The 24,194-nt window shown below is 49.4% G+C and overlaps 1 protein-coding gene across 2 annotated transcripts; it reads left to right on the top strand.

Annotated features, from left to right (window-relative positions):
- Positions 1 to 2,860: 2,860 nt before the first annotated feature.
- Positions 2,861 to 23,599, top strand: Erbb3 (erb-b2 receptor tyrosine kinase 3). 2 transcript variants are annotated; one of them, XM_004647080.2, is made up of 28 exons: positions 2,863 to 3,680; positions 6,839 to 6,990; positions 7,483 to 7,669; positions 8,329 to 8,454; positions 9,060 to 9,125; positions 9,274 to 9,392; positions 9,510 to 9,651; positions 10,097 to 10,210; positions 10,300 to 10,420; positions 14,533 to 14,606; positions 14,727 to 14,817; positions 15,030 to 15,235; positions 15,421 to 15,550; positions 15,728 to 15,818; positions 16,038 to 16,192; positions 17,559 to 17,612; positions 18,155 to 18,290; positions 18,925 to 19,044; positions 19,158 to 19,256; positions 19,432 to 19,617; positions 19,771 to 19,926; positions 20,239 to 20,314; positions 20,491 to 20,637; positions 20,737 to 20,834; positions 20,923 to 21,111; positions 21,264 to 21,335; positions 21,822 to 22,122; positions 22,416 to 23,599. In XM_004647080.2, the coding sequence occupies exons 1-28, from the start codon at positions 3,599 to 3,601 to the stop codon at positions 22,937 to 22,939; spliced, it is 4,014 nt and encodes a 1,337-aa protein (XP_004647137.1). In that variant the 5' UTR covers positions 2,863 to 3,598; the 3' UTR covers positions 22,940 to 23,599. The 2 variants fall into 2 exon arrangements, with proteins under 2 accessions (XP_023563106.1, XP_004647137.1); XM_023707338.1 differs by lacking the exon at positions 17,559 to 17,612 and having other exon boundaries at positions 2,861 to 3,680.
- The last annotated feature ends 595 nt before the right edge of the window (positions 23,600 to 24,194 follow it).

Here is a 24,194-nt window from a genome sequence, read left to right as displayed (position 1 = left end):
TACTGGGAATAGGCATAGCTCCTAAGCAATAGGAACCATAATAGGTTTGAAATGGGTTGCCCCACCAATTTTTTTTTTTTTTTTTTTTTTTTTTTGGAACCGGAGGTTGAACTCAGGCCCTTATGCATGCCAGGCAAGCACTTATTCTACTGAGCCATCTCTCCAGTCCCCCCACCATTTTTTAGATACAGGATCTCAGTAAATATTTAAGACTGGTCTTGTCAGCTGCCTCGAACTCGAAATTTTCTTCCTTTAGCACTGGAGTGCTCAGATTGCAGGTATGTGCCCCCACACCTGGCTCCTGATTATCTTTTTTTTTTTCTTTACAGTAAAATAAGAACCACATCATTGGCTGAATAAAGAAAAATAAAGGGAGGCTAGAGACTCACTGACAGTGTCCACAGGTAAAGTCTCCTTTCTTTAATTTATTGTTCACACCAGCCCTTAAGGAGGGCCACCAGCTCCAGGGGAGCTCTGTGTTCTGTTTGCACAAGAATGTTTGGCCTGCTGCTGCTTCTTCAAGCGCTAAAGAACAAGGACACAACTTGAGCTTAGTGGGAGGGCTGTGTTTGAAAATAGTGGGAGTAGGTATTCCTGGTGGTCACTGCTTCCTAGAGAGCCAGCACAAATCAGGTCAAGTCAGGTCTGCACCAACTCTTCCTCTTTAAATCTAAACACTTTGGGGCTTGGGAGATGGCTCAGTGGAATAAGGGCTTCCCTGGCAAGCGCAATGGCTTGAGTTCAATCCCTGGTTCTGCAAAATAAAGCAAAATAAATCCAAATACTTTGTAAGTGGATACAACTAAGCTCTCCCCAAGCCAAGTTCTTGGACATGTAGTCCTCCAACTTTTCTTTTGTCTCTGTCTTTCTGGACAGGGTCTTCTCTTTCCTTTTTTTCTAGTTTACATCTCACTATATAGTTCAGGCTGGCCTCGAACTTGCCACCATCCTTCTGCCTCCACCTCTCAAGTGCTGGGATTACAAACCCTGCATCATCTGAGTTCAATCCCGGTACCACAAAAGAAAAAAAAAAAGGGGGGTAGGGTCAGGGAGATTGCTCAGTGGAATAAGCACTTCCCTGGCAAGCACAAGGCCCTCAGTTCAATCCCCGGTTCTGCAAAAAAAAAGAAAAAAAAAAAGAAAAACCTTGCATCACATTAAGCTTCTATAACTGCTTTTAAATAAAGAAACCAGGGGGGGGCTGGAGAGATGGCTCAGTGGTCTAAAGCACCTACTTGAAACAAGCTTGGCTAAAGCACAGGGACCGCGGTTCGATCCCCAGCACCACATGCCAGCCAGACCCGCCCCCTGGTGGGCTGAGCTGGCCACACACACACACAATAAATAAATGTAATAAATAAAAATAAATAAATATTTAAAAAAAAAAAAGAAACCAGGGGCTGGTGAAATGGCTCAGTGGTCTAAAGCACCTACCTAGAACAAGCTTAGCAAAGCACAGGGACCGCAGTTCAATCCCCCAGCACCACATGCCAGCCAGGCCCGCCCCCTGGTGGACCGAGCTGGCCACACACACACAAAATAAAAATAAATAAATAAAAATTATAAAGAAAGAAGTAATGTAATTAATAAAGATAAAATGGAGAGTGAAATTATTACCTCATATTATCCATGTTTTGACACATTCTCTAAGGCATTAAGTTTGAGGAAATACCTTTTTTTCCGAGATAGGGTCTCTAGGATGGCTTTGAACTCATTATGTAGCTCAGGCTGACCTCAAACTCAAGTTATCCTCTTGACTCAGCTTCCAGAATTCTGGGATTACAGGTGTGCACCACCACGCCCAGGTTTTCATTTTACAGAACTGGAAAATACCTTTTTTTTGGTACCAGTAATTGAACTCAGGACCTTGTGCTTCCTAGGCAGGCGCTATGCTGCTGAACTATATTCCCTGCACAACTGGAAAATACTTGAGGAAATACTTTGCAAATGATGTGGTGTATGGATGCATATGTTAATGGTTTTGCTGTTAGCTGTATGACTGCTTCTCAAGAGGTCAGAGGAGGCCAACCACTTGACCAGGTATAGGTAAGCCTCCAGCAGTGAATGAACCCTCTAGATTGACTATCAGTACAGAGAGCAGGTTTAAGGAATTTTAGCCTTGGGGTGTGTGGTGTGCCTGTCTGTAATCCCCATACCGTGGGAGGCTGAGGCGGGAAGATTGCAAATTAGTGCTCAGCCTGGACTTACTGAATATCAAAAGGGGATGATGGTGGAAAGGATGTACCTCACAGCGAAAGATCTTGGTTTAATCCCCAGTACCGAAAAAAAAAGTAAAAAAAAAATAAAAAAATTAGCCCTGGTTTGAGGTGTATGTGTGTGGGGATTGTTCTCCATCAAGGCTTAACTGTTCTCAAAATCTCCGGGGAAAATGATCAGGCAGGCGCTCTGCGCCAGACATGGGATGCAAGGCCGAGTGGGGCGCCACGGCCACGGGGTGGGCACCAGGGGGCGCCAGTCAGGCGGCGCCGGAACCTGCGGGGCTGGGAGCCGCAACCCGCCCTGCGCGGACGGGGAGCTGACGCGGAAGGTCTCGGGTCTCCTTGTCTGTCGTGAACGCAGGCTCTAGTGACCTTCCCGCGTCCTCCTTCTTTTGCAGTTAGAGCCGGTCCTGGAAGGCGCCTGGCGGGTGTGGGCGGGACCGTGCGCCCGTCCGGGTCCCCAGAGAGCGGCGGGGAGCGCGGCCGCCCGGACGGCGCGGGCGCGCTGCGGCTGGGCCAGCAGGCAGCTGTTCTTGCAGGCGGCCGTGGGGGGCAGCAGAGGGGAAGGCGACAGGTGCGGGAGCCCCTCCCCGGGTGGCAGGGGAAAGGCGGGCTCCGGGGTCTGTTCCCAGGCTGGAAGCCACCCCCGCCCCCCAACCAAATCCTCGGGGGAGGCCGGCGGCGCCGGGGCTGCAGGAGGAAGCGGCCGGAGACAGTGCGATTTCACGCGGCCTCTGGGGCTCAGGTTCCTGGGCAGGGGGGATGAATGATGGGGCTTTGAGCCCCGGGGAAACTGAGGTGGCCTAAGCGTGAAGCAAGAAAACACCCTCCCACTCAGAAACACACAGAAAAACAGTCTCACTTGAAGAGACAATCCCTCAAGTGACCCAACCGGCTAGGGGAGTTGAGCAATTTGGTTAATGGGCGAGGCCAACTTTCAGGGGGCCGGGCTTTGGACGCCCTTCCCACCCCATTCAGTACCTATCCCGGGTCTAGGGGCGCTTGGAGTCCAGCTCTCCGCTCCCCGCGGCTCCCGGGGAAACGCGGGCTGTGGGCTCCACTCCCTGGTCGCCCGGCCACGCTGCGGGACGCTCCGGGAGGGCGGTGCGGGGCTCCGCACGCCCTGCTCCAGCGGCGCACGCGAGGGGGCGCGGCCGTGACTCACCCCCTTCTGCTGAGCTCCCTCCCTCTGCTCCCAGACGTACACCCTCCTCTGCCGTCCCGCTCCAGACTCCGGCTCCGGCCGCAGTGTGCAGCCTCCCTGGCTGTCGTCGCCGCCTCCCATTCGCGGGCGGCTCAGGTGGCTGTCGCTTCGATGCCCTAGTCCCGGGGCCCCCGGGCCGGACTCGGCTGGGCTCCCTTCACCTTCGGCTGCAGTCATGAGGGCGAAAGGGGCTCTGCAGGTGCTAGGCTTCCTTCTGAGCCTGGCCCGGGGCTCCGAGGTGGGCAACTCGCAGGCAGGTAAGTGGCTCGGGGAGCCCGAAGTCGGGCCAGGGACTCAGACTTGCAGGGTTAGGGCTGCGCCCCCCGGGCGGCAGGGGTCACCGGGAGGGGAGCGTTAGGCTCGGGTTCTTGGCGTGATCCAGCAGGGACTGAATTCCTGGACACTCGCCACCTCCCCAGGTCGTCGCTGACCCCCTAATTGGCCTCCACTGGAGAGGTTGAGGGACCTTGCTGGCATCGGAGACTTAGGTTTTGTATTCGGGGGAGTGTGGGGATCTTGGCGGAAGGGCTCACTATCCCCTCTGACCCCCTTCTCCACCCGGGTGCCAGCAACCCCTAGTTTCGTTGTTTTGCCGACAGGGCGGAGCTGTGGGAGGACGAGAGTAGGTTGTTGTTTTCTGATGTTGGAAAAAACAGGAGTGGCACCTCCTCTTCCGTGAGTGGGCCTGCCCTGCGGAGGGCAGAGATCAACCAAAGGGCCAGGTCCAGGGGCATCGGGGTGAGAGGCTCCACCCGGGCTGGCTGGCTGCTTTTTCTCAAAACAAAGTGGGCTGGCCCCATCTTGACCAACCTGTCTTTGTCAAGAACCAGGTCAATTCAACTAGTATTTATTGAACATCTACTTTGTACAAAACTTGGAGCCAGAAGCTCCAAAGAGGAAAGGATGTTTAGACTTCATTTCTGTGTCTTAACTCCAATCGGAAGGCCATGCAGGCAGGTCTCCCACCTTCCCTGCCACCTGTTCTAGACATTGTTCCTGCCCCTCCTCCCCTGAGTGTTTATTGTTTACTCCAGAGTGAGTTCTAGATAGCTCCTCACCATTCCACTCCCGACTCCTATGCCATCTGAGCCCACACCTTTGGGGGAGTCTCCAGGACCAGGGACACCTGAAGGGTGCTGGCCTGGGTGGGATAAGAGTCCTGTTGATCTCTTCCCATCCCCCCAGATCTCAGTTTGGGGTTTGGCACAGCCAGGGCCCCTTCCTCAGGGTGGGAGTGGGAGAAACCACCTGTGGTTCCCCACAGTTGCTGGGCCTAAATTTAGCTCTTGGGATCTTGCGATGTGAAACTCCCAGCTGGTGGGGGGTGAGAGGCTGGAGACTGGGATGGGAGGGGCCAGTGGAGTGACTGGGTCACTGTCAATGCAGACCCCTAAAATCTTCAGCTGGGATCCCAGGAGTCCCAGATTCATGCACCCTCTCAGAGAGAGGCTGGAGGAAGGCACGGTTGAGTCTCTACACTTTATCTGGATCCTGCAGCCTCTGGGCATCCGGCCCTGGTCTCAGGCCCTCTATAGTCCCTTTGTCCCTGCTGTGATGGGGGTGGGGGACAGGAGGGAAGGCCTCTGGGTGAGGAGGGGCTTGAGATCTCCTCAGACTTACCCCAGTGTGCTCTCCCTAAGGAGGGACATTGACACTGCCCCTCTGCTCCCCAAGTCACCTGGTTCTTCCCCAGAGGTGTGTATATATACTCCCTGCCTGGGCCCCTACTTGTGAAAGGTGGACTTTACCCTCAGGGTGGCAGGGAACTAGGAGCTGTTACACTGTTGTCTTCCAAGCACAGACTCAAAGTCTGAGATGTATTTCTGGGCAAGTGGCCTCCGTGGGGCACCTGTAGTACTTGGGGATAAGGCTCCTGAGGACAGACCAGTTAGGTTTCTAGGCCAGTGCGAGAGATGTGTACATGGTTGTGTCTGGGTAGTGTGCATGCATGTGTGCACGCACACATCACTTCCTGGTGCAAAAATCTTGGCTCCTCCTTTATCTGGGGAGAAGGGTTGGCGCCTTAACTTAGAAGAGGGGTGTCCTGCCTGGAAGGAAGTTGGGGTGGGGCCAATCCAGAAATGACTAACCTTCCCAGGCTCCTCTGGGAGCTCCCCACCTGTTTTTCACCTTTGCTGAGACGCCCCCTTCCCTGCCCATTTCCCTTTACTGGGAATGATTGGGAAGGGGATCCCTCAAAGGTCAAGAGGTCTGACCTAGGCAGTACGTCCAGCTGGAGAGGTAGGGGCCTCCAAGCTCCCTCCTTTCTCTTGTGCACTTCTGCCTCCCACTGAGCTGCCACTGCCTCAGGGAAGGGTGGTTGGAACAGGTGCTATAACCGGCCCCAAGAGGGTGCGAGACAGGGTAAAGCCTCAGGATCCAGGACTTGCCAAGGCCAGGTGTCCTCCCTATTTACCAAGGAGAATGAGACCCAGGGTGCTTCTCGTGCCCCTCCCCTCCAGGCCCTGGGGTCTAGGCTCTCGAGGGAGTGCCAGTGAAGTCTTTGTCAGTGACTCTGCACACGCTGAAATTGGCAGAGGGATTAGGAATGAGGGGTCTGCTAGTTTCCTTCCAAGCTTCTCTGTGTTTGCTGAAAAATACTCTAGGGTTAGAGAGTGGTACTGAGGGAGCTGGAGTATGCTGGGACACGGGAAGGAGTGAGAAAGGAAGCCAAAATTTATAAGGGGGGGGGGTGGTGACTGCCAGCTCCTTATCTTCCAGTGTTAAAAGACAAAGCTTCTATTGACCCCACCACAGGAGCTCCCCCCTCCAGTGAGGTCACTTGTCTGAGCCCAGGGTTTCAGGGTAGAGGGGGTGCTGTTGAGGATGGGGTGTCTTGGACAGGGTGGGGTAAGCCCCTCCTCCTGGATAGAATCGCCTCATTGTGGCTGAACTGTGGCCCTGGGCAATGCCCCCCCCTGCCCCTTCCCACCCTGGTAGACACAATAGGGGTAGTGTGCTAGCCCCAAAGAGATATTTATCCCAGGGCCGAAGAGAGGCAGCCTGGGGGCAGAGAAGTAAGTGCCCTAGCTGAGGGGAGAGAAGGGTAATCAAAGTTGTAGTCCTTGCCTAACTTCTTTCTAGGGCAAAGAAAAAGTCCCCTCTGTCTTTCTTTGGGATTAACCCCTCAATCCCCAAAGTAATACCTAAAAGAGGCAGAAGAGGGTGTGCCCTGGTGGGAAAAGAAAGCTCACCTCCCCATTTCATGGATGTTGGGGACTCTGGGGGGAGGTGTTGGTTCTGGTAGGTGTCACTGTCTGCTTAGACCTCACTGCAGAGGTTTGCGAGCAGCTGCCTTCTGGTCCTGCTGAGTGTTTCTGGAAGAGTGTGACAAAGGGGGATGCTTCTGGGGGGTGGCAGCTGTCACCAAAAACTTGTGTCCAGCACTCTGCCACTCTTGCCCCACTTTGAACAGTGTGCCCTGGGACTCTGAACGGTCTGAGTGTGACAGGCGATGCCGAGAACCAGTACCAAACACTACACAAGCTCTACGAGAGGTGTGAGGTGGTGATGGGGAACCTGGAGATTGTTCTCACTGGACACAACGCTGACCTCTCTTTCCTGCAGGTTAGAGGGCCCGACCCTTCCAGCTGACCCATTGCCCCCTCTCTCCACATAGAAGCCTTCGCTTCCTCTGGATGACTGCTCAGCTCAGTCTTCCTAAGACTCAGTGGTTCCTAAGTAGTTCCATAGGGGAAACAGGACCAGAATCCAAGGTCTGAAGTCTGGTCGTGGAGTCAAATATACGGGCAGCCCTGACAAGGGGATGTGGCAGGTGGTACAACGATCCACACCTATAATCCCAGCGACTCAGGAGACTGAAGCAGGAAGGTCAGGTTAGCCTAGCAATTTAAGGCTAACCTGAGCAATGTGTTAAGGATTCAAGGTGGGCTGGATGGACAGATCACGGGTACAGTGTGTGCCTGACATGAGCGAGGCCCTAGATTTGGTCCCTGGCACTGCAAAAAATAGTTAAGGGCTCCTTAATGTCTTAAGAAAGGAAAGGGCTGAGACATTGTTCTTTTGGCTCCCTCACTGACATGATCTGCTCCATCACAGTGGATTCGAGAAGTGACAGGCTATGTCCTCGTGGCCATGAATGAATTCTCAACACTCCCACTGCCTAATCTGCGAGTGGTGCGAGGGACCCAGGTCTACGATGGGAAATTTGCCATCTTCGTCATGTTGAACTATAATACCAATTCCAGCCATGCTCTGCGCCAGCTCCGTTTTACCCAGCTCACGGGTACGTTTCTAGTGATTCCCTCTAGTCTTGTTCTCAGCGTCCTGCTAATGGGCACTTCTTTGGTGGTGACCCAAGACTGCTTGACCATCATAGTTTAAAGTTCCACCACCCCCTTAAACAGTAGAAGACCCAAGTAGGAAGCTGAGGCCATTTGCCCCCGGCGGTGGGGGAGTCCTTATGGTGGGGCTGGAGTTGGAGTTGAATCTGTTAGCCATGCCTCCACTTTGAAAGTTCAAGGTACTTTGTGTCCCTCCTTACCTGGACTGTTGTCTTCTCTCTCTCCCAATTCACCACAAGCTGGAAGAACAGAAAGGTTAAATCCCACCTGGCCACCTACTATAGCTCCCTGTCCCAATTGTTAGAAACCATTTGGGTAGACCTGGGGGCAGGGGCATTGAGTCAAAGATATATTTTCCCTCTTTCCCTTCCCCTCCTCCACTGGCTAAACCGGATCTGGGATCTGGACAGGTGTCTGAGGAGGCAGGAATCTGTCTGCTCCTCCTCTTAGAAGGCAACCTCTTCCTGCAGTGTGGACCTAATTGGACTCTGTGTTGCATGTCCTGTGCTCCTGACTGACCCATGTCCTTTTGGACTCCAGGAGGGGGGAGGGCGGTAGCTGTGCTGTAGCCTTTAACCTTTCACTTTCTTGCCTACCTCAGAGATTCTGTCAGGGGGTGTTTATATTGAGAAGAACGATAAACTTTGTCACATGGACACGATTGATTGGCGGGATATCGTGAGGCACCCAAGCGCTGAGATAGTGGTGAAGGACAATGGCAGAAACTGTAAGTGACCGCAATCAAGCCTGCTCCCTGCACCCCACCAAACCATTCTCATATCCCTAAGCCAACCCACTTGTACACTGAACAATCATCCCAGGCCCTACCTATGCCCAAGAGCCTGCCAAGAGGGACCAGACCAGGCCCCTGGAATCCATGCCACAGAAGCAGAGTATCAGTGAACATGGCAAGAGATCTTGGGGCAAGGACTGGCAGGGAAAGCAGATCTTCAGTTGCATGTCTTATTACTTGCACATCTTCCTACCGACCCTGACCACCGTCTGCTGTTACCTGTCCTTTCACAAGCACATGTCCCTGCTGGGCCCAGTTTGCCCAGAAGGAACCAGGTTCCTGGCTGGGGCTGGGACTGAGGTTGGCATTTACCCCAGTCCCTCCCCTCGGCTGCCCAGTGGGTGGTGTGGGGGTGTGGCTCCACCCCTTGTTGACAGATTCACTTGAGCCCAGCCCTGCTGTCCAAGGCCAGGGAGGGACACTGCCCTGGCGCTTGCTCCTGGGATTGAGGTTCCTGTGTGCTGACATCATACCCTGCTGATTTAAGCAGGCCTTTCTTAGAACTGATGGCTCCCTGTGTTGTCTTTCTTCCTAACCAGGTCCCCCCTGTCATGAGGCCTGCAAGGGGCGTTGCTGGGGCCCTGGACCAGAGGACTGCCAGACATGTGGGTTTCAATTTCCCTTGCACTTCAAGCTCATACACTGACAGTCCTGCCACCATCAGTCTGTGTCAGTGTTGAGGATGGGGATGAGCAGTGGCCTGGGAATTCAGTCCTCAGAGCCCTAATCGCCCTACTTTTTCTTCCTCTATAGTGACGAAGACCATCTGTGCCCCTCAATGTAACGGCCATTGTTTTGGGCCAGACCCCAACCAGTGCTGCCATGATGAGTGTGCAGGGGGCTGCTCGGGCCCTCAGGACACTGACTGCTTTGTACGTACCCCTGCCAGGCATAGGCCACAGGCTGGCTTCTGAAAGCTAGGCAAGTGCTGTAGGGCAGAGGTAGGGTCCACACGTATCATGAATGCCAGGAGTCTCCTTTGTCCCCAGGCCTGCCGACACTTCAACGACAGTGGAGCTTGCGTGCCGCTGTGTCCACAGCCTCTTGTGTACAACAAGCTCACTTTCCAGCTTGAACCCAATCCTCACACCAAGTACCAGTATGGAGGAGTTTGTGTAGCCAGCTGTCCCCGTAAGTGCCTGACGGGAAGAAATGATAGTGGGTCCAGGTTGGGAAGACAGAAAGATCAACTTGGATGCTATATAGGGCATCTAGAGAGCAAATGGTAGTGATCATCTAGCTTCCCTCAGTGGGTGGCCTCTGTGCTGTCCCCCTAAATGCTCCTTCCAAGCCATTGCGCTTGCCAGGGAGGCGCTTATTCCACTGAGCCATCTCCCTGGCCCCTCCTCCTTCATCTTTTTTTTTCTTTAAATTTTGTTTATTTATGTGTGTGTGTGTGTGTGTGTGTGTGTGGCCAGCTCAGCCCACCAGGGGGCGGGGCTGGCTGGCATGTGGTGCTGGGGGATTGAACTGCGGTCCCTGTGCTTTGCTAAGCTTGTTCTAAGTAGGTGCTTTAGACCACTGAGCCATCTCACCAGCCCCCTCCTTCATCTTTAATGGCCCTCTTTTTCCCTAGATAACTTTGTGGTGGATCAGACATCCTGTGTCAGGGCCTGTCCTCCTGACAAGATGGAAGTAGAGAAAAATGGTGTCAACGTGTGTGAGCCTTGTGGAGGGTTGTGCCCTAAAGGTAAGTAGGAGGGGGTGGAGTTACGTAGATACATCGTTTCCTCTGAGGCTGTTCAGGCCACCCTCACTGACCCACTTTTGTGTTTGCAGCCTGTGAAGGGACAGGCACTGTAGGTCGCTCACAGACTGTGGACATGAGAAACATCGATGAGTTTGTGAACTGCACCAAGATCCTGGGCAACCTGGACTTTCTGATCACCGGCCTCAATGGGTTAGAGCTTCTCCCTTTCTTCCCCAGTCTCCTGCACACCCACCCACATGGTTCATTGAATTGGCCTAAACTGTCCCTATGTGGAGTGTCTAGAAGTCTAAGGCATAAAACCTTAGCCGTGGGCCTTTCACTTGAGAAAATGCTGAACTCAACTTCATACCCTCAGGGACATCCTTAAATAATCAGTATCATCCTGATGAGTGATGTGGGACAGGGACAGTGTATCTTTTTCTTTTAAGCTAAACTTAGATAAAAATATACCTCCTCATAATTTCTAGCTGTTTCTTCTTGTGCTGCTGGGAAAAACAAAGAACAAAAGGACATTCTGATCCATAGAGAGAAGTCAAGATGTGTGTGTGTGTGTGTGTGTGTGTGTGTGTGTGTGTGCAAGAGAAAGACAGATGGTGAAATAGTCACAGAAACACTACAGCCCCTTGCTTGTTTTCCTTTTTCTTTTTTTTTTTTGTCGAGATGGGGATTGAACTCAGGCCATTGAGCTTGCCAGGCAAGCACTTAATCAACTGTGCTATCTCCCCAGAAACCCCCCCGCTTTTTTTTTTGAGACAGGGTCTCAGGTATAGTCAAGGCTGGCCTTGAACTCACTATGTAGCCCAGACTGGCCTCAAACTCAGCACCAGTCCTCCTGCCTCAGACTCCCAAGTCCAGGGATTATAGTTATACATCCCCATGCCCAGCCCCATTTTCTATTTTTGAACCAAGGGGTTTGCACTAAATTATATCCTCCCCCCCCCCTTTTTTTTTTATTTTTTTTTGGTACCAGTAATCAAACTTAGGACCTTGCACTTGCCAGGTAGGTACTGTGCCACTGAGCTATATCGCTGGTCCCAACCCTTTTTAACTTTTTTTTTTTTTTAATTGTCAGACAGGGTCTTGCCAAGTTGCAGAGCTGCCCAGACTAGCCTTGAATTTGCAATTTTCCCACCTCAGCCTCTGGGTTCTAGGATTATAGGCATGAACCATCATCCTCAGTGTATTTTTATTTATTTTTATTTTATTTATTTATTTTTGGTGGAACCGGGGATTGAACTCAGGCCCTTGCACTTGCCAGGCAAGCTCTTATTCTACTGAGCCATCTCCCTGGCCCCTATTTTTTTATTTTTTTTAAGGACACTGAGAAGTATGTAGTTTAGGTTGACCTTGAACTCACAGTGATCCTCTTGTCTCAGCTTCCTGAGTACTGTGATTACAGGTGTGTACCACCATACCTGGCTTCTTAGTTTAGTTTAGTTTTGTTTTGTTTTTTAGGGAACGGTCTTGCTGTGTAGTCCAGGCTGGGCTTAAATTTACTTTGTAACCTGGGCTGGCCTTGACCCCACACTAGTCCTCCTGTCTTAGCCTCCCAAGTGCTAGGATTACAGATGTGCACCACCACACTCAGCTAACTTTTTATTTTGACATTATTTTGGTTCTACAGCTGAGTTCACAAGAATGACATAAAGATTTCCACAACACTTTTTACTTGGATTCCTTAAATTTTATTTTATTTTATTTTTTTATTTATTGTTTGTTTGTTTGTTTTGCGGAACCGGGAGTTGAATTCAGGCCCTTGTACTTGCCAGGGAAGCGCTTATTCCACTGAGCCATCTCCCCAGCCCGAATGTTATTTTATTTATTTATTTATTTATTTTGTTTTGACGACCGACCCGAATTTTAAACATACTACTTACGATTTTATTTTTTCTTTTTCTTTTTATTTATTTATTTATTGTTTTTTGTGGAACCGGGGATTGAACTCAGGCCCTTGTGTTTGCCAGGCAAGTGCTTATTCCACTGAGCCATGTCCCCTCCCCCCCCCGCCCCTTTTTAATTTTGAGCCAGGTTTTACTAACTTGCTAAACTCCCTGGACTGGTCTCTTTTGTTGTTATTGTTATTATTATTTTTTCTTTAATCTTGTTGTTGTTATTGTTGTTTAACTTTTTATTATTTTTAATGAGAAAGAAATAGCAATGAGACAGTTTTAAAACAGGTTAGTGGGGGGGGGGCCGGGGAGATGGCTTTGTAGAATAAGCGCTTCCCTGGCAAGCGCAAGGGCCTGAGTTCAATCCCTGGTTCCACAAAAAAAAAAAAAAAAAACAGGTTAGTAGGGCTGGTGAGATGGTTCAGTGGTCTAAAACACCTACTTAGAACAAGCTAAGCTAAGCAAAGCACAGCACAGGGACCGCAGTTCAATCCCCCAGCACCACATGCCAGCCAGCCCCGCCCCCTGGTGGGCTGAGCTGGCCACACAAAAATATAAATAAATAAATAAATAAATAAGAATAAAACAAGTTAGTAAGGGCCGGGGAGATGGCTCAGTGGAATAAGCACTTCCCTGGCAAGCTCAAGGGCCTGAGATCAATCCCCGGTTCTGCAAAAAAAAAAAAAAACATGTTAGTAGGGGGTCTGGAGAGATGGCTCAGTGGAATAAGCACTTCCCTGGCAAGCGCAAAGGCCTAAATTCAATCCCTGGTTCTGCCAAAAAAAAAAAAAAAAAAAAAAAAAACAGGTTAGTAGGACAGTTACAATAATTAATACATTGCATATTGTTGTCTTCATAGTAGTTATTTACCTGGAATGGTCTTGAATTTAGTGATTTTTTCTTCCTCAGCCTCTCAGGGTGCTGGGATTACAAGTTTATTCTTCCCTTCCCTTCCCTGCCCACACACGCACGTGCACATGTACACACATACATGCGCATGTGCACACACACAAAAATGATTTTACTATGTTTTTGAACTAGTAGAGGGTGAACTTTGAAGAAATGGTATTCTTTTGGGCCAGGGATATAGCTCAGCAACATAAACACCTGCCTGGCAAATGCAAGGTCCTGAGTTCAATCCCTGGTACAGAAAGAAGGAAAGGAAAGACATAGTACTCTTTTACCCCTGTTATATTTCAGCATAGTCCTTAAGGATAAGAACATGTTGGGTTTTTTTTTTTTTTTTTTTGCTTTTGCTTTTGCTTTTTGTTTTGGTGGTGGTGGTGGTGGAGAAGATGGTGGTGGTGATGGTTGGAATTCTAGGAAATGAATTCAACCCAGAGTCTCACACACTGGGCAAGTGCTCTTCCATTGAGCTATTCCCCTATCCCCTCTAAAACATTGGCTTATGTAACCAAAGTACAATTGCATGAATTAAAAAACATTGAAACCAAATATTACCTCATCTACAGACTGTTCAGATTTCAAAAATTGTCCTACTAATGTCATACAGATCATACAGTTACCATGTTTTTGTAGTTACCTTTAATCTAAAACACTTCCCCAGGTTTTGCTTATCTTTTAAGACATTCACATTGTTGATGAGTATAAGCTGGTTAACTAGTAGGATAATCTTGATCTTGGATTTGTCTGCTGTATTCTGATACTTTAACATTTTGGGTGCTAGGAGCTAATCTGGGGCCTCTGGAATGTTGGTGCAAGCACCCTACTACTGAGCTACATCCTTAGCCAAGTTGAGGGTTTTTTTGTTTTTTTTTCTGGACTGTGGATTGAGTCAAGGCCGTGTGCTTGCTGGGCAAGTGCTCCACTCAGCTAGACCCCAAGTCCTGATTTATTTGATACGTGTAGATGTTACCATTGTGCTACATCCCCAGCTCTTATTCTACTTGTTTATTTATAGGCACGGTCTTGCTATGTAGTTCAAGCTGGCCTTAAACTCACAGCAACCTTCCTGCCTCAGCCTCCTGAGTGTCAGCATTATAGGCGTGTACCACCACTCCTGGGCTGGTTTTTGGTTCTTTAAATCCATATTTTAGTGTTCAGGTATCTCTGATTTTGTCCCTTAAATTTGCTCCTGTGTTTTGAGCTTGTACCTTTTATTCTTGACCAGTTGCTTACCTCTGGGCTCCCAATGTTCTGGGGCCTGGACTCTAGGCTCATATGTCCCCTGCCTCAGCCATTTCTCCAAGGAACTCTGTTTCCTTCGGTGGAAAAGAACATTTAGAAACCAAGTTCCCTGGGTTGGAGATGTAGCGTAGTGACACAGTTCCTACCTAGCACACCCCCCCAAAAAAAATTACCATGTAGAAAATCCAAGTGTGAAGACAAGGTGTGTTCATTCCACTGGATTATACTTCTGCCTTGCTGACTAGTTTTGACTCTTTTCACCAGAGACGCTTGGCAGGGTGTTCCTGCCTTAGTACCTGAGAAGCTCAATGTGTTCCGGACAGTGCGGGAGATCACAGGTAAAGGGAAAGAAGTCTTACTGCTTGAGAAAATCTTGTCCCAAGCAACAAGGAGGGGCCAGGAGAACCAGAAAGAGGAAGCAAAAGGTTCCCTGTCATCTGCCTCTTCTAACCCGTTAGGTTACCTGAACATCCAGTCCTGGCCTCCACACATGCACAACTTCAGTGTGTTTTCCAATCTGACAACCATTGGGGGCCGAAGTCTCTACAAGTGAGTAAGAGGTGTGGAGGCTGTGGCATCTCCAGATGCATGGTGGGTGCCCTTTCCTGTGGTGGCCCCAGGAGGTCTTCGAGTTCAATGGAGAGCAGTTCATCCCAGAGGGCAGGACTAGCCCAGAGCCAATTTCTGAGTGAGAATGAATCCTGTACATGGATAACTTTCCCTTTGTAGTCACCCTGCTCATCTTGCTCCCTTATACTCAGCCGGGGCTTCTCACTGTTGATCATGAAGAATTTGAATGTCACATCCCTGGGCTTCCGCTCCCTGAAGGAGATAAGTGCTGGCCGTATCTACATCAGTGCCAATCGGCAGCTCTGTTACCATCACTCTCTGAACTGGACCCGGCTGCTGCGGGGGCCTGTGGAAGAGAGGCTGGACATCAAGCATAATCGGCCCCGCAGGGACTGTGGTGAGGGAAGCGGGAATGGGATGGTAAAGGGCATGAGGACTGCTCTGCCCTGGAAATGGGAGTCGGGTCGAGGGCGGAGCCTAGGGCAGAGGCTGGCAGGCTGGAAGCATAATGAGGAGGCCCTCAGGAAAGGGCTGGCTGAGAGGCCTTGGACTCCTCCTCGTGATCTACCCCTTCTATTCCAGTGGCTGAGGGCAAAGTGTGTGACCCGCTGTGCTCCGGGGGATGCTGGGGCCCAGGCCCTGGTCAGTGTTTATCCTGTCGAAACTACAGCCGAGGGGGTGTCTGTGTGACCCACTGCAACTTTCTAAATGGGTACGGTGAAAGGATACTGTCAGGAAGGACGGGCTGGGGCCCTGGGCTGGCACTGTTGCTGTGGCACCTGCCACCTCTGAGCAACATTTGTCATATGCCTCGGTGGGAACGAGCGGGATCAAGGCATGAAGGTCAGGACTTGGGAAGTGACACTTCTTCCTTACCCTCCCACTGCAGAGAGCCTCGTGAGTTTGCCTATGAAGCTGAATGTTTCTCCTGCCACCCAGAATGCCAGCCCATGGAGGGCATGGTCACATGCAATGGCTCGGTATGGCGGTAGCCCCAGATCTCTAAGGGAGGTGGGGAAAGCCGGCACTTCAAGTGTCTAGGGAATGATAGCCAAATGTCCAGGACAGCCCATAGTAGCCAAATAATGTTACTGTGTGCTGCACAGGTTCCGGAATTGGTGGGGTTTGGACCTTGCTAGGAGGTGTGGCATAGCAATGGGGTCCTGCTTGAGGATCCTGACCTTCTTTCTTCTCCCCAGGGCTCTGATGCTTGTATTCAGTGTGCCCATTTTAGAGATGGGCCCCACTGTGTGAGCAGTTGCCCCCATGGAGTCCTAGGTGCCAAAGGCCCTATCTACAAGTACCCGGATGTTCAGAATGAGTGTCGGCCCTGCCATGAGAACTGCACCCAGGGGTCAGTGATGGGACAAGATGGGGTGGGAGAAGAGAAGGTAGGAGGCACAGAAAGAAGAAAAGGACTGTGATTTTAAGAATCAGTTCCAGCTGTACAGTAAAGAATTGGAGGAGGGCTGGCCAGATAGCTCACAGGACTAAGGCACCTACTTAGGCACAGGGACTGGGGTTCGATCCCTGGTGTGCTGTACTGGCCCCGTGCTGAGACAGTGACTGAGACAAGGCGTGGTGGCGCATGCCTGTAATCCCAGCTCTTGGGAGGCTGAAAACAGGAGGATCACTGTGAATCTGATCTGTGTAGTGAGACCCTGTAGACCCTGTACCAAAATACATGAAAAAAAAAAAAAAAATGGGAAGAAGAGAAACTCAATAACAGCATAAAATAGTATCATAGTTTTGGGAAATCTGGAATAATCTGTTTAGGGGAGTTTCATTCAAGGGGGGCTCAGGGAAGGCTGATAAGCTGGAGATGAAAGCTATGTTTTGGGACAGCTCTGGGCTTCAGGATAGGCTGCCCTGAAACAAACAAACAAAAACTTTTTTACTTTTTTTTTGTGTGTGTGTGATAACAATTTCTTTATTTTAAAGAGGAAAAAAAAAATAAAATTCAAAACAAGATAATAGGGACTGATGAGATGGCTCAGTGGTCTAAAGCACCTACTTAGAACAAGCTTAGCAAAGCACAGGGACCACGGTTCAATCCCCCAGCACCACATGCCAGCCAGCCCCGCCCCCTGGTGGGCTGAGCTGGCCACACACACACACACACACACACACACACAAATAAATAAATAAATAAATAAATAAAACAAGATAATAGGAGAAGGAGCCGGCCAGATAGCTCAGTGGATTAAAGTGCCTGCTTAAGGCAGATACAGGGGCTAGGGGTTTGATCCCCAGCATGCTGTACTGGCCTCATCCCTGGGTACGCTGAGGCAGCAGGTGAGACTGGGCATGGTGGCCACGCCTGTAATCCCAGTGCTTAGGAGGCAGAAAATAGGAGAATCATTTTGATCTGATCTACATAGTGAGACCCTGTAGACCCTGTACTAAATACATTTTTAAAAAAATTGATAATAGGGTAACAGTGGGTAACAACATAACATTGTGTATTATCTTTAAATTAGTTACTCAGAGTAAAAGATATCAGCATTTAATTGTCCAAGCTATATTAGCACAGGCCTTTTAATGAACTAAGAGAAATTACTGTAACTATTATGTATATATATATTTTTCCTTTTCTCAATTTCTTTATCTTAGTTTCTCTTTCCTTGTAAAGTGAAACAAAAAATTTTGCATGTTGAGACTGCTGGGCTTGGTCCTCTGTTCTCCAAGCATCCATCTAAAAGAGGGACTTTTGGTTCTAGGTGTAAGGGACCACAGCTACAAGACTGTTTGGGCCAGCCACTGTTACTAATCAGGTATGACGAGCTGGGAGATTCTGGAAGCTAGGGATATTTGAGAGGAAGTCAGGGATGGGCTGGTTATGAGTGGGGGCAGAGTGGCTGTGTTCATTCTGCCCTTTTATATACATAGTTCATTCTCATTGTACCTGAGAATCTTGGCTTCCAACCTGGTATACTGGCTCACACCTATAATCTCAGCATGGAGGCTGAGGCAGGAGAATCACTGCAAGTTTGAGGCCAGCCTGGGCTACATAGTGAGTTGAAGGCCAGCCTGGACTACATGGTACATTCAAGGCCAGCCTGAACTACATAGTGAGACCCAGTCTGGTAGAGAGGAGAAAATAGAATCTTAAGTTTCTGGCCTTTCCTTCCTAATATTAACATAGTAACCTGAGGCAGGGAGGTCCTAGCTTTAGGTAGACCCCTCAGGGCTCAAGGATATAAGCATATATAAATGTTAACTTGCCCCAGATCTGCAGCCTACCTTCAGCACAGATGTAGTACTTGTGAGGGAGGCGTAAATCCAGAATAATGCTGGGCTTCTCCACACCCTATAGCAAAACCCACCTGGCACTGGCTGTGACAATTGGATTGACAGTGATTTTGCTAATCCTGAGCATTACTTTTGTCTACTGGCGTGGGCGCCGGATTCAGAATAAAAGAGCTATGAGGCGCTACTTGGAACGGGGGGAGGTGAGTATTTAGCTCAATTGTGAGAGGTATCTATGCTACCTGTACCCAGGGATAAATGAGGGGGTGACCATCATTCCCCTTCTCTTCCTCTGAAGATTTGATCGAATTCTGCAAAGAGACAATGTGGTCCACTAGAAAGAGTACTAGCTAGGAAAATGAGAGGCATGAATTCTAGTCCTGACTTGGTCATTAATGTGCCATAAGACTCCTGAAGAAGCTACTTTCTGTCTCTGTGCCTTGGTTTATGCATCTGTACAAAGGAAATAACGTTCATCCTCCCATAATGGCTGAAAGGTGAAAGGGAATGATTTGTGCCAACATGCTTTCTAAGGCACAGAACACTGTGTAAAAGATGCTCAAAGGAATAGTTTGATCAATTCTTCCCAGTCCCTCTTCTGCTCCTCTGTCAAAGAGAACAGCCTACACCCTTGATTCCCGACTTCAGGAGCACAAATAATTCCCTCAGTCCTCAGTCTGTTACTCAGCTTGCCTGTGAGGCTTTCCAGGGCTAAGGACAATTGCCCTTCTTGCCCCCAGCTCTCTGGGTGCTGTTGCCCTTGGCATCCACTTAGTGACAGCTAAGGAGTAGGATGTGGTGTGGGCTTTTCTAAGTATTTCTTTTCCATTTTCTCAGAGCCTAGAGCCCCTGGATCCCAGTGAGAAGGCTAATAAAGTCTATGCCAGAATCTTCAAAGAGACAGAGCTGAGGAAGCTTAAAGTGCTTGGTTCAGGTGTTTTTGGAACGGTACACAAAGTGAGTGGCCCACAAGGAGTCTTGGGTGGTGGGAAAGTACAAAAGGAGAAAGGGTTGTGATAAAAGATGACCTGGAGCAAATGCTCACCTTCCTGCTGCCCTAAACTTTGCAGGGCGTGTGGATCCCTGAAGGTGAATCCATCAAGATTCCTGTCTGCATTAAAGTCATTGAGGACAGGAGTGGACGGCAGAGTTTTCAAGCTGTGACAGATGTAAGGAAGGGGAATCTGTGCTATGAGGAGGGAAGAACAGTGTTAGTTACTGTCATGTAGAGCGTTAGCCATGCTGCTGGACTTGAATGTTGGGGGAAGCCCTGGGCTGGATGTACGTGCGCTGAGTGTACGGGAACCTGTTTGTTTCCTGGGTAACACTTCTCATGTTTCACAGCATATGCTGGCCATTGGCAGCTTAGACCATGCCCACATTGTACGGCTGCTAGGACTTTGCCCAGGGTCATCTCTGCAGCTTGTCACTCAATACTTGCCTCTGGGTTCCCTGTTGGATCATGTGAGACAACACCGGGCATCACTGGGGCCACAGCTGCTGCTTAACTGGGGAGTACAAATTGCCAAGGTAAGAGAAGCCTGAAGGAGTTCAGCACCACTCAGCTGGGGGCAGTTGGGAGGGCTGGGAAGACAAGTTCTGAGAGAGGCCCTGAGGGTCTAGGGGGACCCTGAATCTCAACAACCAACTCCCCCAGCCCTGAAACTGCTTCCTCTACCACAGGGCATGTACTACCTAGAGGAGCATGGCATGGTGCATAGGAACCTGGCTGCCCGCAATGTGCTGCTTAAGTCACCCAGTCAGGTTCAAGTAGCAGACTTCGGTGTGGCTGACCTGTTGCCACCAGATGACAAGCAGCTGCTCCACAGTGAGGCCAAGGTGAGGTGACATATGGCTAGGCAGGGAGCATGGGGATAGGAAGTACTTGGTGGTCTCTTTCTGAGGTGCACAGTTGTTATGTGGTAAATTAAGGAAGGAAGCTAGAGATGCCAGAAATTTAAACTTAGAAAGAAACAATCAAAAGAATGATAGGGTCCTGGGAGATAGCTTAGTATAAGTGTTTGCCTGGCAAGGGCAAGGTCCTGAGTTCGATCCCTGGTACCAAAAAAAAAAAAAAAAAAAAGGAGGGGTTGGCAGTGGTAAGAAAATTTGATGAAATTAACTGGTAGCAACTTTATCTTTACTCCTCAGACTCCAATTAAGTGGATGGCCCTCGAGAGTATTCACTTTGGGAAATACACACACCAGAGTGACGTCTGGAGCTATGGTCAGTGCATTTGAGTCCTCTGTGTCATCACTGGCCCAAAGCCCACAGATGCCTTTTGAATCCCCTCATCTTTGGAACTATCCAGGCTTCAGACCCCTGTATCACTTCTGCCTTCCCTTTTTATCTCTGCCCATCTACTATGTTTGGACTGATCAATCCCTTTCCTCCTGTACCAGGTGTGACAGTGTGGGAGTTGATGGCCTTTGGGGCAGAGCCCTATGCCGGGCTGCGACTGGCTGAAATACCAGACCTGTTGGAGAAGGGGGAGCGACTGGCACAGCCTCAGATCTGCACCATTGATGTCTACATGGTCATGGTCAAGTGTGAGTGAGCTGTGGGCCCCAGCCATTTTCTCACTGCTTTCCTCTCTCCTCCGCTATGCCTCTAATCCCATCTGACTGTCTTCTTTATCTCACCTTCAGGTTGGATGATTGATGAGAATATTCGCCCAACCTTTAAAGAACTAGCCAATGAGTTCACCAGGATGGCCCGAGATCCACCACGGTATCTGGTCATAAAGGTGAGTGAGAACTAGACGTCAAAGACATTTAGAGAAAAGAGGACTTGGCTGGAAATGAGGTTCACCTTAAAAGTTATCTCCCCTATAGAGAGAGAGTGGGTCTGGAATAACTCCTGGAGCAGAGCCCCCTGCTCTGACAAACAAGGAACTAGAAGAAGTAGAGCTAGAGCCAGAACTGGACCTAGACTCAGACTTGGAGGCAGAGGAGGACAGCCTGGGAACCACGCTAGGCTCTGCCCTCAGTTTACCAGCTGGAACTCTAACCCGGCCACGTGGGGTAAGACATATCCTCCTTGTCCAGGACTCCCTACCCTGAGCCCTTGTGCATGCTACAGGTGTCCACATTGACTACTCACTGGAACTTTTACCCACACTATAAAAGTAGGTTTCTCTCTTCATTTTAAGCCGTTCCTTCCTTTTTGCCCCTAGAGCCAGAGCCTTTTAAGCCCATCATCTGGATACATGCCCATGAACCAGAGCAACCTCGGGGAAGCTTCCCAGGTAAGGTTTGTGAGAGGTAGGAGTCAGAGGGTCTTTTTTTTTTTTTTTTTTGGTGGAACCGGGGATCAAACTCAGACCCTTGCGCTTGCCAAGGAAGCACTTATTCCACTGAACCATCTCCCTGGCTCCCAGAGGGTCTTTTTTTTTTTAATAATAAACATTTATTTATTGTGTGTGTGTGTGTCCAGCTCAGCCCACCAGGGGGCGGGGCTGGCTGGCATGTGGTGCTGGGGGATCGAACCGTGGTCCCTGTGGTTTGCCAAGCTTGTTTCAAGTAGGTGCTTTAGACCACTGAGCCATCTCGCCAGCCCCTCCCAGAGGGTCTTGATAATAGTGTGGTAGAGTAGAAGTGTTTAAGGTTTAATCAGCATTCTATGAAAAAACTGAATAGCCCAACCTCCTTCTAAACAAATGTCTCTCTTCCTTCTTTTTCCCTGGAGACTGAACCAACCATATTATTATTATTTTGTTTATTTTCCTCCTTAGGAGTCTGTAGTTTGTGGGGATGGTGAACGGTGCCCCCGTCCTGTCTCTCTGCACCCAGTACCAAAGGCACGCCTGGCATCAGAATCATCAGAGGATCATGTGACAGGCTCTGAGGCTGAGCTCCAGGAGAAGGTGTCAATGTGTAGGAGCCGGAGCCGGAGCCGGAGCCCACGGCCACGTGGAGACAGTGCCTACCATTCTCAGCGCCACAGCCTGCTTACCCCCGTCACCCCACTCTCTCCACCAGGGTTAGAGGAAGAGGATGTCAATGGTTATGTCATGCCAGACACACATCTCAAAGGTGCCTGACTCCTTCAAGAGTTTTCTTTTTTTTTTTTTTTTTTTGCAGAACCGGGGATTGAACTCAGGTCCTTGTGTTTGCCAGGCAAGCACTTATTCCACTGAGCCATCTCCCCGACCCCTCCTCCAAGAGTTTTCTTCAAATCTTCCTCTAATTCTCTCCCTAAGCTCCTCTTAATCATTTTCTCTGATCATATCCTTCCCTATTCCATTTTTTTCTAGCTTTCCCTCAACCCCTTCTGCCTGTTTCCATGATATTCTCCACACACCTATACTCTCTTCTCTCAACCCTAGGTACTTCTTCTTCCCGGGAAGGCACCCTTTCTTCAGTGGGTCTCAGTTCTGTCCTGGGTACTGAAGAAGAAGATGAAGAAGAAGAGTATGAATACATGAACCGGAGGAGAAGGCACAGTCCACCTCGCCCCCCTAGGCCTGGTTCCCTTGAGGAGCTGGGTTATGAATACATGGATGTAGGATCAGACCTCAGTGCCTCTCTGGGTAGCACACAGAGTTGTCCACTCCATCCTGTTCCCATCATGCCCACTGCTGGCACCACTCCTGATGAGGACTATGAATATATGAATCGACAGCGTGGAAGTGGTACAGGGGGGGATTACGCAGCCATGGGGGCCTGCCCAGCAGCTGAACAAGGGTATGAAGAGATGAGAGCTTTCCAGGGGCCTGGACACAATACCCCCCACGTTCGCTATGCCCGCCTCAAAACTCTACGAAGCTTAGAAGCAACTGACTCTGCCTTTGATAACCCTGACTACTGGCATAGCAGGCTTTTCCCTAAGGCTAATGCCCAGAGAACATAACCCCTGCTCCCAGAGGTACTCGGGGAGCATTTAATGGCAGCTAGTATCTGTAGAGGGGACTCCTCCTGACTCCCTCTCCCTCACAGGTCTCAGCCCCATTTCTCCAGGCCTAGACAATTCCATTCAATCTTTGGAGGCTTTTAAACATAACATGGAATCCTTACAGAATATAGCCAGTGGTGCACTTTTTCTCTTTCCCAGCCCCAAGAGAGAAGGTTTTGTCTGGTTGCTGTTCCTACTCCTCAGCTTCATCACAGAAGCTCCCTGGAGATATGAAGGATTATTTGCCCAATCTTTTTCTCAGGCTTTTATATGTTGGGACTAGTGTGCCTTTGTTTCCCATCAGACTGTCCTGAAGAGGAGGGAGAAATGGGAAACCTGGCAAAAACATTTTGGCTTATGACTTGTAATCCTCTGGAAAGCACAAATTTTGTGGAAGAAAAAAGTTAGGGACAGATACTAATTAGTATTACTTAAAAAAGAAAAAAAAAAAGTATTGAGCACTTACCAAGAGCCAGGCATCATGCTAAATCTCTCCTATATTCTCTCACATAACCCTTTATAATCCGTACAGGATTGTGAGGTGAATGTCCCATTTTGCAGACAGTGACCCCCCACATGTTCAAGATACACTGTGAATGTCTGAACCTGGGAAAATCACTGAACTGTATAATGCCCTTTTCTTCAGTGAAGTATTTGTGCATTTTCTATAACTTTTGCAGTTTTATTTTGTTTTTGTTTTTGTTTTTTTCGGAACCGGGGATTGAACTCAGGCCCGAAGCGCATATTCCACTGAGCCATCTCCCCAGCCCCATCTTTTGCAGTTTTAAATGGCAGCAACAAACTAGGACTAGGGCTGAGGAGACAGCTCAGTGGCATAAGCACCTGTCTGGCAAGTGCAAGGTCCTGAGTTTGATCTCTGGTACTGAAGAAAAAAAACAACTAATACCTGATTTCCATTTTCACATACAGATCTGTTCATATCATATATTTTACCAACCTCAGCATGATTTTTCTTTGAGAAATGTCACTTTTTCACTTAAATTTATGTATTTTATGATTTCTCTTTGACATGTCTGAATTGCCAACACCACAACTCTTATACTGTGTAGCCATTATTAAGTGAAAGCAGGGTACTTGGGCGCAAGCGCTGTGATACCCTGTCTGGTGACACCTGACGGCTACTAATAGGGAGATAACTCTGAGCATAGGGTTAATTCTTCACCCTGAGTGGGACAGGACAGGATGGTGTGCA

Source organism: Octodon degus, unplaced genomic scaffold (genome assembly GCF_000260255.1).
Source record: "Octodon degus isolate 3935 unplaced genomic scaffold, OctDeg1.0 scaffold00287, whole genome shotgun sequence".
NCBI lineage: Eukaryota > Metazoa > Chordata > Mammalia > Rodentia > Octodontidae > Octodon > Octodon degus.
This window is presented reverse-complemented; position numbering and strand designations above follow the sequence as displayed.